The sequence below is a fragment of the Syzygium oleosum genome, unplaced genomic scaffold (genome assembly GCF_021117445.2).
Source record: "Syzygium oleosum isolate NSW1041296 unplaced genomic scaffold, Sole_v2.1 Sole_v2.10, whole genome shotgun sequence".
NCBI classification, from domain to species: domain Eukaryota; kingdom Viridiplantae; phylum Streptophyta; class Magnoliopsida; order Myrtales; family Myrtaceae; genus Syzygium; species Syzygium oleosum.
The window spans coordinates 4887079-4901432 of NW_026607494.1; the positions used below are offsets into that span (position 1 = coordinate 4887079).

Below are 14354 nucleotides of genomic sequence, written 5' to 3' on the forward strand. Positions count from 1 at the left end.
GTGTGACATTTATTCTCATCAAAATTCTGTTAACGAAAATCGTTAAAAATTTACTTATATAAACATCGGAAAGCTCATGTGGCTTAAGTTAAAAAAAAATGACGTCATTTTAACTGAAAAATCATCTAATGAAACATTAATGGAAAGTAAATTTATTACATAAATATAAATTTAAAATTTTGTCACAAAAAGAGTTCAGGAGTTCAGGAATAAATATGTCACAATAAATATAGTTTAAACACAAAAAAAATTCGAAGTTAATGTATCGTAATGAGAACAATTTAAGAATATTTTTTGTAGCTTTTTCCTTTTTCTTTTTTCGTTTGGAGGCAACAATCCCATCGAAGGTTCAGAAAAAATAGATGTTGAAAATTTGGCACGCTGGACTTTTTCCACAAAGCTTTAAGAGCAAAATTATATAGTACAGATTACAGCTAGAAACACCTCGGACAGAATTTTACCAAACGAGTCGGTTTTACAGAAATGGCAGGAGAGAAAGAGGGTATCGGACATAAAACAACACACAATCTCTAAGAGCCAGTTCCATTACAAGCAATTTCTCTTACCATGAATCATTTATCAGAATTGCAAAGCAGTCGGGTGTTGAAGGTGCATTGACTTCAGTCAAACGGCCATCCAGAGTACCCCATCTGGCGGGGGTTATTTTCGCGCACGGTCGGGGTGTTGCTCGGGCTGTTTCCACTATTGTGAGAGCTGGAATTCGACGAACGGAATGGCCACAAGTATGATAAGGGGTTCCTCCTTCCTTGACTCTCCCTCCCGCTGCTGTTGCCATTATTGCTGCTGCTCCGATTCGCAGCAGTTGGGCGACTGCTGCTCGATCCTTGGGGTGGTAGTTCTTGGCGGCAAACAGGGCATGAGTTGTGCTGGACTAGCCACGGGACAATGCAATCTGAATGATAAATATGGTTGCATGGCATTTGCCTAGCTTCTGACCCGAGCTCAAATTTTTCTTTACAAACAGGGCAGTGTGAGTCAGAACGAAGATGCCTCTGCGAGATCTTAATAGTGGGCATGGAATCGATGGAAGACCTTGCTGCAGGAGGAGGGCCCCGATGTTCATTAGCAGAAAGCTGTTCCAACAGTTCTTCTAATCCAGGCCCTATAAAATAGTCACCCCCGTTACCCCTTGTCAATCCAATTCCAGGAACCCCATTAAAAAGGGCCTCGAATCCATTATTTCCAGACAACCTGACAGGAATCTGGCCGCCAAATATCAGTAAAGGACCGACTCCAGAGTTATGCTCAGAGAATAGATCGGATCTGCCCCTGATGTCATGGCCATGGCTTCTATCTGCCATTCGCTGCCCCATCAATGCCGAGAATGCTTCCATCATCCGATACCGTGGGTCACGACCTTCATCGTTGTCAATTGTAAAGAGATCGAGTGAGCTGGTGTGCACCCTGTCATCAAGTTCTTGAATAAATCCTCCATGACAATTGGGGCAGACCGCATCTTGCCCTCGTAATCTTATTGGCCGTCTACAGCTGTAACACCAATGGGTGTTTCTGCTACTTGACATAGTCTCCTCTCCCTGTCCCTCTAATAATCAGCAAAATTTGATCAGAATTTGCCAAGGGAACTCGTAAAACTGCAGTCAAAGCATAATGCTAAAAGGTTTATATTGCAAGAACTCCAAACATCGCACAATCTCCAACCTAATTCCAGAATGTAACACTGATACATGCATAACCACTAAATAACATAAGACAACTTTTCCCACTATCATAGTAAAATAAATTATGCCATCTCAATGCAAACTACTGAATCATTCATTTCCCTCGTATAGAAATGTCTCATTTGAAAGGTGCTCTCACTTATCACCTAAGACAGAGCTAAAACAAAGGGGAAAGCACTAATCACTCGACATAATTCGAGGAATTCTTCAACACAGTATACGTACCACCAGTCAACAGTACTTTTGCAACTAGGGAAACTTTCTCTAAGTTCTGCCCTCTTAAAACAAATGGGTTATAGTACTAGAGAAAAGTTCATCCAAAAGGGGGAAATGCGAAAAGATTTTTGCTAATTTCACCTAATAGGAACAAGGTCCATAAACTGTACTTTGACAGAGAAGCCACAATATTTCTCAATTCAAATAAATACGTCAACTAGTCAGAAGTATTCTGGGCTGCTTCACACTTTTCCAATCAAAATATATAGACTTTAGTGCTTAGCATTATGGCAGCCCAATTAGCAGTTCAATAAAGACGCTCTCTCCTGTCTCCATGTCTATTGTAGCAGAGGTAGAGATGGAAATTAATTAAAGCCCAAGAAAAACAACCGTTTGAATTCAGAAGCGTTACTATCTAATAAGTTCCAGACAAGTTACAGATTCAATCACTCAAACATGCATTTCATCTTCGTTCTATCGCTAATCTTGGATTTGTTCTAATCTAAGAGTCTGGGCAGAAAATCTGAACAACACGACCCAAGAGTCTCAGAGCTTTATTTGTAGGAACATATAAATTTGTTTGGTTGTATTTGAAATTTTAAGCAATGACAAAACTGGGTTGTTTCATCACCATCAGAATCTTGACACATGTCAAATGATTGCTTTGTACCATTCTATCAGGCTATGTAATAAAGACATTCTTATTCGTACTTACCACAAAAAAAAACGAATTATAAAAAGAAGTGTCAACATGCACAATACTGGTTTATTGTTAAGCGATGACAAAACTGAGTTGTTTCATCACCATCAGAATCTTGACAGGTGCAAAACGATTGCTTCGTACGATTCTATCCGATTATGTAATAAGGACAATCTTAGTCCACAAAGAAACCAATTATAAAAAGAAGAGGCAACATGCACAATATTGGTCTACTGTTAACGTCTCTGCGCATGTTAAATCAAGCGTGACATGGAGCCTTTTAACATTAAGCATGAATTTACAATTTGGTTTGTTTCTACACAGCTTTTAAGAAATTTTGTACTCATCATCATTTGCATTTCCAAGGTTAAAAAATAAGCAAGCACCAGAACTCTTTGGGCTCCACAGAGAGAAAAATGAATTCCTCAAAATAAAAGGACAGACAATCACAAAAGCGAGTCACTCAACTGCAATCCTTACCACTGAACAGAAAGTGCAAAACCTCTTAGAAATAATTTGAGGAGTTCTTACGGGACACAGAGGGACACAGATCATTAAGAAGTTTTATCACATGCTTGAAGCCATTTCTAATTCAATGGACCAGTGAATTTGAAGCTCCCTCCCTCCCTCCCTCCCTCCCTCCCTCCCTCTCTCTCTCTCTCTCTCTCTCTCTCTCTCTCTCGCACACGCCCAGACAGAGCCACAGATGCGCTCCCCCACTCCAATTAGGTTAGGACATTTCGGTATGCTACTTGCGAAAGCAATAATAATTGTGCATACAGGTATTATCAGCGGAAGGCGCAATGCCATCATTTCCTTATTTCCTTATAGGAGAGCAGGATCTCCTTACACCAATGTCCAGTATGCGAGACGGGAAAGTTTTCAGCCAAAAAGAAGACAAGGCACAGAATGTGAAAATCAAGATTGGATAGGACCTGAAAATACTAAGAAATGTTGGCTAACAAAAGTCCACATGTATACAGAGTGAACTGATAATTGCTCATCGTGTGCAGTGTCCTACATTAAGTAGGTTCCTTCCTATTGAGAGCAAGTTTTAAATGAATAAAAAAAATTCAGGCGACAATGACATTACCATCATTATGAAACACGGGGAAACTAAGTGCGGAAAATGTTAAATGTCATCATGAAACGAGTTATCAAACGGACCCTAACTCACCTGACTTTAACTACTGCTTCAATCTAATTCTCCTTGTAATCCTGAGAAGATCAAATGGAAGCCCATGTTTGCCAAAATGCAAACCTTTGGTCAGTGACAATAGATCAAATCAATCTAAAGCTCAAAATGGAAGTCAAGTGATGTATTCTCCATAATATTGAAATGAATTAGTGACTCGAGAATCCGATTAAGGTCAAAATAGAGTGTACTAACCCAATCACAATCAAGTGCAGGGTTGACTACAAAATTCCTCCCTCCATGTTGTAAAAAGCATCACAGCTGGTGCAATGACATTCAACAAACCAACTTGTAAGTGGTTTCCAGCCATAAGTGAAGCTATTTTATCAACAATGTTTAAAAACCACAAAGTAGCATATAGGAAAATCCAAAAAGCCATTTCTACTAAAAAAATTTCGATAACCGTTCTCATCCTTCACGAGCAAACAGAAAGAAAACCTAGGATGACGACTTCGGTGAAAGGAATGCTTTGCAAAGGCAAGGTTCCAACATTCTTGATCATTAGCTTCTCAACAGCTATCTAATGTAACCACATTTAAATGAGCAAGCAGCAGCATGCCAGCATACAAATAACAACCATCTCTCTTTGCTGCTCCATCTCTCCCATCAATCATCAACCATTTTGTACATTTAGTCATTGCCATTGATATCATCTCCAAAGCAGCTTGCGAGCAATAAAGACACGGGCTGTACATCCATTTCAACCCCGAGGCTTTGCTAGCAACCAAAGAATGCAGCATAGCCCCTTCAGAAACCAGCATGTTCGAGATGCACCTCATTGTAATTTTAAGCAGGAGCCCATTAAACAGCTCGAGCATCGATATGAGCAGAACCCTGGTCACCAACATTTCGCTAGAGTCATATCTAAGTCTTAATATCCGTAAGGAGCGAAAATGGACCCATTTTTCATTGGGCACCAACCAATGTCCCGGATGGCTTCCAGTGTAAAGTACCCAGCAAAGAGCATTCTTACCAGCATACGAAGTCCTTGGACAAACCAAATCCACGGCCAGTTAGCAACAAGAGAACTTCACAAAAAAGTCAATGACCCCAATTACGTATCCTAAAAAAAAAACAAAAAAAAAAGGGAGGAGGAGAGAGCACCTCATCACTCTCACCTCGATCAAGTCAGAGATCTAATTCAGCGGCAAAGATCAAACATTTCGAGTCCGTACAATACACAAGCACGCGCGCACGCACACAGAGCAAGCCGTTCGCCGGAAAATCCCCCCCGAACATTCAAAAGAAAGCACAGCCCAATCTCAACCTCCATTCCGAGCACACACATAAAAAAAAAAAAAGAAGCAAAGCAGCAGCACCGCTCTTGAAACTCACGGAAAAATCTGTCAATGGCGATGATTTCACGCCTCGGCAATCAGCAGAAAAAGCAGATGCAAATCGCGCGGGGCACGAAATTTTGCCGCGAGAGAATGCAGAATCCAAAGGAAAAAACTCGATCGAAAGACCTGAAACTTGCGGGGAGAGATTCGGATGCTGACGATGAGGCGGGCGGAAGTACCTGCGGATGCGAACGGAGGACTGGCGATCGCGACGAGGGGAAGTGGGGAAGGGAAGAGCTGAAGCAGACTGGCACGCAACGAGGGAAAAATTGGTGGAAAAAAACCCTAATTCGAGGGAGTTTTCAGTTGCGATTGTTTTTCTAGACTTTGACGAAGACGAAGAAGACGAAGAAGTAGATAGAGAAGGAGCAGGGGGAAGGAGAAGATGCCTTTCGTCTCCATCTTCGAATGACACGTGGCGCACCCGGTTGATTAAATCGCCGATTATCTGGTCAGTAGTGCGATGGGGGCTTTGTCACTTTGTTAGCGAGCAAAGGGTGTTTCGGTAAATCTCGAGGGGGAGGGGGAGGGGGAGGGGGGCGGCACGTGCGAGGGCCTGAGCGCGTGGGCTCCCCCCATCCGTCTAGTCTATCCCACCTGTCCCTTTCTCGAGGGCATGCTTGGAATTTCGCATCACCCCCCCCCCCCCCCGACCCCCTCCTCGGTGGGGCCCTCCCCTTTCGATTTCCCAGCCCAATTCGCAGAACGAGACGTCCCGACACAATCTCTCCCCAAAAAGGTCCGAAGCCACGGTTGGATACGGGGTGCTTTCGAATTGATTCTGATGTAGATAACTTGGGGGCTCCAGGCTACGATGTCAACCTGTATTCACAGGGGGTGTCGACGGTTCGAGTCGGGTCGGATCTCTCCCGTGCTCGGACCGGACCGAACATGGAAGGCGGTGTGCTTCTTGTGACCCGGACCGTACAGGATCCGAACCGAAAACACGGTTCGGTTCAATTTGAGTACTGCATTTTACCTTCTTCTCTTCTTCATTTTTCCGCCCTTTTTCTTCTTCTTCACCATAACTCCCTCTGTGCAGCCATTTCCATTTCTCTCTCCTCCTTCCTTTACCTATTGAGAAAATGATATAAGTAATCCCTAAATTTTGGCTCAATGTGCAATTTGATCCCTGAACTTTAATTTATCCAATATAATTTATGAATTTTGGTTCAATACTATTTGTGTCATTTTCCATTACTCATTCTTTGTGACTATCCCCTTTTTCCCTCGCCCCCAATGGCATGTGTTTCGATTCAATGAAACTATAACGATACATATTCTTAACTTATTAGCCAAACCGAAAAGATCTGAAATTTTTATTTGGCATGGGTATTTTTGACATCCTATTATATACTGTTTATTATACAAAATTCAAAACTCGACCCCTAAAATAAGTATATGTTTCTTTTAATAATTTGGAAAAAAAGAGAACAATCTTAGTAAACTAATGGCCTGGATAATCACAGTCAAATCTATTTTTTGAGGTTGTCAATTTCTTTTATGGAATTTCTAGAATGTCATCCTCCAACATCTAAAATAAGTACAACACCACGATCTAATTTACAATCCAACATTTGGGCTAGGATTTAACGAGATATATCAAATGATCAAGATTCGAGGCATATTTAATAATTTGAAAAACATCATTTTGAGCGATCTCTAGCAAAATAATGCATTCGATAATCGTAGACAACATTTGTTTAATTTTTAGGTTGCAACCTCCGTTAAGAACCTAAGTCTATTAAAATATTATTAGAGTCTACATAAATACAAAAATAATAAAATGGTCGTATATTTAAGTTCCGTTTATTTCGCGAAAAATGAATAAATTGAAAAATATTTTCATCATTCACGAAAATGTTTAGATATAATTTGTTACCAATAACGAAAATATTTTTATTAATTAATTATTTTTAAAATAATATTTTAAAAAATCATTCAATTTTCGTTAAATAAATATAGTCATTAACGTCTAAATTCTACCGTGAGAAAGGAGAAAATATTTAGTGGGAACATACTGCCAGGTCACCTGCTGACGTGGCACGCATGTGTCCAGTCAGTTCCAGTGAAATTTTGACACATGTAAATTTGAATATTCTCAAAATAAGAAAAGGAAAATTAGTTGGTGTCAGCATAGCCTCCTAAAGCAACCCATCCATGTCAGCGCAATTAATGCTCCCCAAATTTCAGTTGAGCGCCCTTTCTCCTTCCCTCGTTGTCTCCGCTGATCAAACTCTTTCTTCTTCCTTTTTTGCTCTTCTTCTTCGTTTCCATTTTCTCTCTTGCCCTTTCTCCTTCCTTCGTTGTCTCCGCTGATCAAACTCTTTCTTCTTCCTTTTTCGCTCTTCTTCCTCGTTTCCTTTTTATCTCTTGCCCTTTTTCAAATTCTGAAGGAAGAATTTCCGTTATGGAAGTGCAAAACTCCACTTCGCACAACAAAATAGAGGTGCTTTGCGGGACTTCGCTCGGGTTCGCGCAAAATAGGGATTTGTGGCACTTTGCTCCGGATCGCCATAATCAGAGGTTCTTTTCGGCCCTACTCGTATTTTGCATTCGCAAAAGTCTCAGTTTCGTAAATGAGTTGCATTTCGCTATTGTTTGATCTTATGTAGACTTTTCCCGATCTTATAAATTGTTGTATGTAAATCATGGCACATTGCTTTGGCACCACCAATCTTAATTCCATCAATCGACTAAAACTTAGGGTAGTGGGGCGTGGATGAAGGGGTTTTAGAAGGCGAGCTTATGCAAGTGAGCTGCTCTTAACAATTATGAGGAACCCCAATGATGCCTGCCAACTGTTTGCGCAAAGGTCTACGTGTGAATTGGCTTAGCAATTGTGATTGTTTTCACAAATTGTGGTTGTTTTCACATATGATCTTGCAATTAAAGAAAGGAAAATAAAAATTAATACCCTTGAACTCAAGCTGTAGTCGCACTACTCTGTATATTTCTTTCTTTTTTTTCCGTTTGTCATAAGTGCTGCTGGTTGATTGAAAAGCTTAGATTGAGATTGAAATTTCAATATAGAAGATAACCGTGCTACAACGAGCTGCAGATAAGATTTTTCTTTTCAAAGCTTGCAAATTAGTGGTTATGGTAGATAAACTAAAAGGTTGTTGCTAGATAGTTTTTGAAAGGTTTTCGGATAATTCACGTTCAATGATTTCTTTTGCTTGGACTTCATCTATTTTTTTATTATCATGACTATAAGTTTAACTACCTATGACATCATGAAGCAGAGAGATGCGGGGGTTTAGCAATTCACCTTCATTGCGAAGTAGAAAAGGTGCGAAGGTTGAGCATGGTTGACCACGGTTAGGCATTCCAGCAAGACCACTCAAGTGCTCTCATCCTTCAGTCATAACAGGTTCTCTCTCTTATGCGGATGATTTCAGATTTTCTATGCAAATTTCTTGTAATTGGTGATGACTGATGATGGTGGTAGATTTTTCCTAACTTATATTTTAACATGTACATGGCAGATTATTCCTAATCCCTGTAGCTAGCTCAGCTTGTTCTCGGCATAAATAGGTATGACCTCATCTTTTGTTATAACTAAACTTGTTTTCGCTTTATCTTTCTTCTTTCAATGATTAGAATTTTTTACTGTAGAGGCTCCAGAGGATAATAGTATCGCGCATAAGGTCGATAAATAGTTTGAATTAAGATTTGGCATGACATTTCCTAATGAGGACGAAGCATACAATACATACAATGCATATGCAATTTGCAAGGAATTTGGAGTACGAAAAGGACAAAAAGCATACAATAGTGAAGGAATATTGCGTAGATGCACATTTCTTTGTAATTGTGAAGGACACTCTCTACAAATCCCACTTCACGAACAAGGAGATGTTTATAGAACAATTAAGAGAACCGGATGTCAAGCTTGCATTAAATTCAAAATTGAAGATGGAGTTTAGATAGTTACCGAGTTTAAGAATTCTCACAATCATCCTTTCATTGATGATAGACAAAAGCACTTGATACGGTCATATCGACACATTACAGATACTAGTAAGAGTATTTTGACTTCTATGGCCGGGGTGGATATAAGGGCTATGAAAGCATATTCCTACCTAAGTGGTGAAGCAGGAGGACCAGACAATGTTGGGTTTACTTTACGTGATTGCCAAAAAATTTTACAATCAAAGGGAAGGAACCTGATTAGTGCGGGTGATTGTCAAAGTCTCATTAACCATTTTAATTCCTTACAATCAAATGGAAACAATTTCTCTTATACATTTCAGCTGGATAATGAACAGAGACTGACCAATTTTTTTTGGTCTAATGCTGTATCCAAATTGGATTACAATAGTTTTGGAAATGTGGTGGTATTTGATATCACTTACCATACGAATAAGTACAATATGATATGTTCACCTTTTGTTAGCTTGAATCATCATTGGAAGAATGTTCTCTTTGGTTGTGCATTTCTATTGGATGAAACTATTGGTTCATTTGTTTGGGCATTTCAATCCTTTTTGAAGGTAATGGGTGATAAAACACCCAAGACTATTTTCACTGATCAAGATCATGCCATGGCAAATGCCATTAAAACTGTTTTTCCGAATACTAATCATCGTTTGTGTATATTACATATTGGGAAAAATGCTACGCATCATATTGCACATCTTCTTGGAAAGATAGATTTTCGCGATAAATATTGGCAAAAGCTTCTATATCGTCGCGAATCTGAATTTGAAATGGAAACCACTTGGAAAGCTATGTGTGAAGAATGGAGCTTGGGAGATAACAAGTGGTTGGATGGTATATATCACTTGCGGCATAAGTGGTGTCTTGCATTTGGGCATGATATTTTTTCCGCAGGAATTAGATCTACGCAAAGAAGTGAGAGCACAAATAATGTTTTTCAGGATATGGCATGTAAGACTATGACTTTGTCCGAATTTGTCAATCATTATGAAAAGCATGCGGAAAAAATGCGCAACACTGAAGCTGTTGATGATTTTGACTGTACTCGAGGAAAGCCATGTATTATGGTTGAGAATAGTGGAATTTTGAAACATGCTGCAAATGTATACACTCATATCATATATAGGAATTTCCAGGCTGAGTTATTGCATGCTTTGTGTGAACATGTTTTTGGATCAGATGTTGATTGGCCATTGCAATCTTCTATCTTGGGAACTAAAAGTAGTGAAAGGAAGCATTTTGTCCATTTTAGTCCGAGCAATTCTATCGTCACATGTAGTTGCAAGTTATTTGAAATGCAAGGATGGTTGTGTAGGCATATTTTGTGCATCTTGACTCGTGTTGTGAATGTTACAAGTATTCCATCACAATGCATTCTGAAGAGGTGGACAAAAGCTGCAAAGCAAGGGACTCCTTGTGATGAGATCGGACAAAGCTCTCATGATGCAGTTCAATCAAAGACATTGCGTTTGAAGAGGTTGATGCGGTTGGCTTGTTTAACATATAAGAATGATTGCATCTATTTTTGACAGTTTATTTATATGCACTTCTCCATTATGAAAATGGGTACAAGCAAAGAAATGCATGAAATAATTCCAGTACTGTCACTTTTTATGCAGGATTGATTTTCAATAAAAGTCTACAGTCATTAGAGATTGATCTTCCTTTGGCAAGCAAGTTCAATGTGGAAGCAATTTGTGTATCTGGTCTCCAAGGATTTGTTTTTGTTAGGAGAATTTTTGGTTGTTAACAGATTAGTAGTTGTTTTGTTTTTAGATTCTATTTACAAGAATCCCTTTTTGGCGATTAAGTTAGTGATTGTAGATATTTTGTCACTTTTTATGCAGGATTGATCTTCAGTAAAAGTCTGCGGTCATTAGAGATTGATCTTCCTTCGGCAAGCAAGTTCAATGTGGAAGCAATTTGTGTATCTGATCTCCAAGGATTTGTTTTTGTCAGGAGAATATTTGGTTGTTAACAGATTAGTAGTTGTTTTGTTTTTAGATTCTATTTACAAGAGTCCCTTTTTGGCGATTAAGTTACTGATTGTAGATATTTGGTTGCTTTTGTATCTATCCTCTATGGCATATCGAAGGGATGTATATATGCACATGATGTCAGTTTTAATTCTCTCCCTCTTGGGGGCTTTGATGGAAGAGTTGGTCCACTTCTTGTAATGACTCGTATGAAAGCTGAGGTCTCTTGGCACTATTAGTCGGGACACGATCTCTTTAGTGTTGGTTATGACTAGAATTGAACGTAAAGATGTTTGTGTAGGCTTTATATTCATTATGCCATACAGTACACTGCTTTTTGCCATACATTGTTTTATATTTGCTATTCAAAGTGCCATACATTGCTTTGGACACAATTTAGATATTCGTTTCAAGAAAGACAAAAACTTATTCTTCTCTAAATTACTTTAAAATCATATTAATAACAAGTTCTCATCTCAATGTCGATCCTGGAACCTTGGCACTCATAGGAGGGACAATCTCTTTCTCTTTGATGTCATAAAAAAATAACTAAGGGTCCGTTTGGTAACGTGCCAAACAGTGAAAATTTCTGTTCTTTTGTTCCCAGAAATAGTTTGGGAACAGAAATGTGTTTGGTAAACTTTTTGTTCCCGGGCACATTTTTTCAAAAATTTGTGCCCAGAAACAGTTTTGGAAGAGAAACAAGAAGTAAAAAAAGTTGCTTCTTGTTTCTCGGCACAATTTTGACAATGAGTTCTTTTTCTTTTTTTTCTTTTCTTCTTTGTGTTGTTCTTCCTTGGGCAGTGGCCGGCCGCCGGCGACCGGCCATAGCCCAGGGCCGATGAGGGCGTCATGGCCCTCGCCGGCGAGGGCGAGGTCTGGACCCTAGCCGCCTGGGTGAGGCGGCTCGCCGTCGATCATGGCGAGGTCGGCCTCGCCTAATCTGGGCGAGGCCGGCAGTGAGGCAGGCGGCCAGGGCGGCGGCCAAGGTCACGATGCCCTAGCCTGTGGCCGATCGCCGGCGCCGGCGACCGGCCTTGGCCAAAGAAGGGAAGGGTAGAAAGAAAAAAAATATTAAACAATTTAAAATATTATTAATAAAAAGAAATTTTAGACAGTTACCAAACGCCTTTAAATGCTCAGAAATTATTTCCAGGCACAGAATAAAAAAGAATCATTTCTAAGTAGAAATAGTTCCCGGGCACAGAATGATTGTCATGCGCACCCTAAGTTGGTTATAACTAGAATTTTAACACATAGATGTTTGGGTAAGCTTTATATTCACTATTCAGAGTGTCATACACTGGTCTGGTTTAGACACAATCTACATATTCATTTTGAGAAAGACAAAAATTCATTCTTCTCTAAATTACTTCAACAGCATATTAAAAACAAGTTCTACAGAATTATCATGAATAACTCCTATAACTACCTATATAATAACATTGAGATTACAATTCTAGTAAGTAAAGATATGATAACTCCATATAGTACTATTATTGACATAAAAAAGCCCATCCTTCTTCTAATTAACTTCAATTCTCTTTTCATGATAGCCATTTCTTCATTTTCATTTGATGCAACTCCTGACTCAGCTCCGTCAATATTTTTCGGTGAATAGAGCCGTAATTCCTCAACATAATCTTCAACCCATTGCACAAAACCACGACAGTTATCTGTCTGGAAAAAAAATCAGTGTAAGGCAAGATTAAGTATTACAACATGTCATAGCATGCAAAAATAATTTGTTAAAAATTGAAACACTTACGTTACAAGTTGAGGCATAATATAATCTGCCTCAATTTATAGGATTCTTTTGCACTTTTTTGACCGTGCATAATCTCCCTCAAGGACATGGGCATATCTTGGATGGAAAATCAACCAATGTATTCGAAGATCATGTCATACTAAAATCATAATGTCATAGGTAGTTAAACTTATAATCATGATAATAAAAAATAGATGAAGTCCAAGCAAAAGAAATCATCGAACGTGAATTATCCGGAAACCTTTCAAAAACTATCTAGCAACAACCTTTTAGTTTATCTACCATAACCACTAATTTGCAAGCTTTAAAAAGAAAAATCTTATCTGCATCTCGTTGTAGCACTGTTATCTTCTATATTGAAATTTCAATCTCAATCTAAGCTTTTCAATCAACCAACAGCACTTATGACAGACGGAAAAAGAAAGAAAGAAATATATAGAGCAGTGCGACTACAGCTTGAGTTTAAGGGTATTATTTTTTTTTCCTTTCTTCGGTTGCAAGATCATATGTGAAAATAACCACAATTTGTGAAAACAATCGCAATTGCTAAGCCAATTCACGCGTAGACCTTTGCGCAAACAGTTGGCAGGCATCATTGGGGTTCCTCATAATTGTTAAGAGCAACTCACTTGCATAAGCTCGCCTTCTAAAACCCCTTCATCCACGCCCCACTACCCTAAGTTTTAGTTGATGGATGGAATTCGGATTGGTGGTGCCAAAGCAATGTGCCATGATTTACATACAACAATTTATAAGATCGGGAAAAGTTTACATAAGATCGAACAATAGCGAAATGTAGCTCATTTACAAAACTAAGACTTTTGCGAATGCAAAATACGAGTAGGGCCGAAAAGAACCTCTGATTTTCGCGATCCGGAGCGAAGTGCTGCAAACCTCTATTTTGCGTGAACCTGAGCGAAGTCCCGCAAAGCACCTCTGTTTCGTGCAAACCAGAGCGTCCCACAATGCACCTCTGTTTTGTTGTGCGAAGTAGAGTTTTGCACTTCCGTAACAGAAATTCTTCCTTCAGAAACTGAAAAAAAGAGAAAAAGAAAAGCCTACATAAGATCGAACAATAGCGAAATGCAGCTCATTTACGAAATTAAGACTTTTGCGAATGCAAAATACAAGTAGGGCCAAAACCTCACCTTTGATTTTCGCGATCCGGAGCGAAGTGCTGCAAACCTCTATTTTGCGTGAACCTGAGCGAAGTCCCGCAAAGCATCTCTGTTTCGTGCAAACCAGAGCGTCCCACAATGCACCTCTGTTTTGTTGTGCAAAATAGAGTTTTGCACTTCCGTAACAGAAATTCTTCCTTCAGAAACTGAAAAAGGGCAAGAGAGAAAAAGGAAACGAGGAAGAAGAGCCAAAAAGGAAGAAGAAAGAGTTTGATCAGCGGAGACAACGAGGGAAGGAGAAAGGGTGCTCAATTGAAATTTCGGGAGCATTAATTGCTCTGACACGAATGGGTTGCTTTAGCAGGTTAGGCTGACACCAACTAACTTTCCTTTTCTTAT

General features: G+C 39.3%; 1 protein-coding gene and 2 long non-coding RNA genes across 13 annotated transcripts; 1 reads left to right on the plus strand and 2 right to left on the minus strand.

Moving 5' to 3' along the window:
* Nucleotides 1-401: 401 nt before the first annotated feature.
* Nucleotides 402-5491, minus strand: LOC115683369 (probable E3 ubiquitin-protein ligase RHC1A). 9 transcript variants are annotated; one of them, XM_030607886.2, is made up of 4 exons: nucleotides 5331-5491; nucleotides 4007-4072; nucleotides 3794-3834; nucleotides 402-1564 (listed from the first exon to the last, which is right to left on the minus strand). In XM_030607886.2, exon 4 carries the CDS (start codon nucleotides 1542-1544, stop codon nucleotides 621-623), a length of 924 nt encoding a protein of 307 aa, XP_030463746.1. In that variant the 5' UTR covers nucleotides 1545-1564; nucleotides 3794-3834; nucleotides 4007-4072; nucleotides 5331-5491; the 3' UTR covers nucleotides 402-620. The 9 variants fall into 9 exon arrangements, with proteins under 9 accessions (XP_030463746.1, XP_030463750.1, XP_056171185.1 ...); XM_030607890.2 differs by having other exon boundaries at nucleotides 402-1613; XM_056315210.1 differs by having other exon boundaries at nucleotides 3794-3877.
* A 5127-nt stretch (nucleotides 5492-10618) lies between these two features.
* Nucleotides 10619-11270, plus strand: LOC130139140 (uncharacterized). Its single transcript, XR_008817361.1, has 2 exons — nucleotides 10619-10835; nucleotides 10941-11270. It is a non-coding gene; the product is annotated as an uncharacterized LOC130139140 (long non-coding RNA).
* A 1134-nt stretch (nucleotides 11271-12404) lies between these two features.
* LOC130139111 (uncharacterized) lies at nucleotides 12405-14312 on the minus strand. 3 transcript variants are annotated; one of them, XR_008817334.1, is made up of 4 exons: nucleotides 13986-14312; nucleotides 13809-13870; nucleotides 12838-13771; nucleotides 12405-12749 (listed from the first exon to the last, which is right to left on the minus strand). It is a non-coding gene; the product is annotated as an uncharacterized LOC130139111 (long non-coding RNA). The 3 variants fall into 3 exon arrangements; XR_008817333.1 differs by having other exon boundaries at nucleotides 12838-13513; nucleotides 13695-13870; XR_008817332.1 differs by having other exon boundaries at nucleotides 12838-13870.
* Nucleotides 14313-14354: the final 42 nt, after the last annotated feature.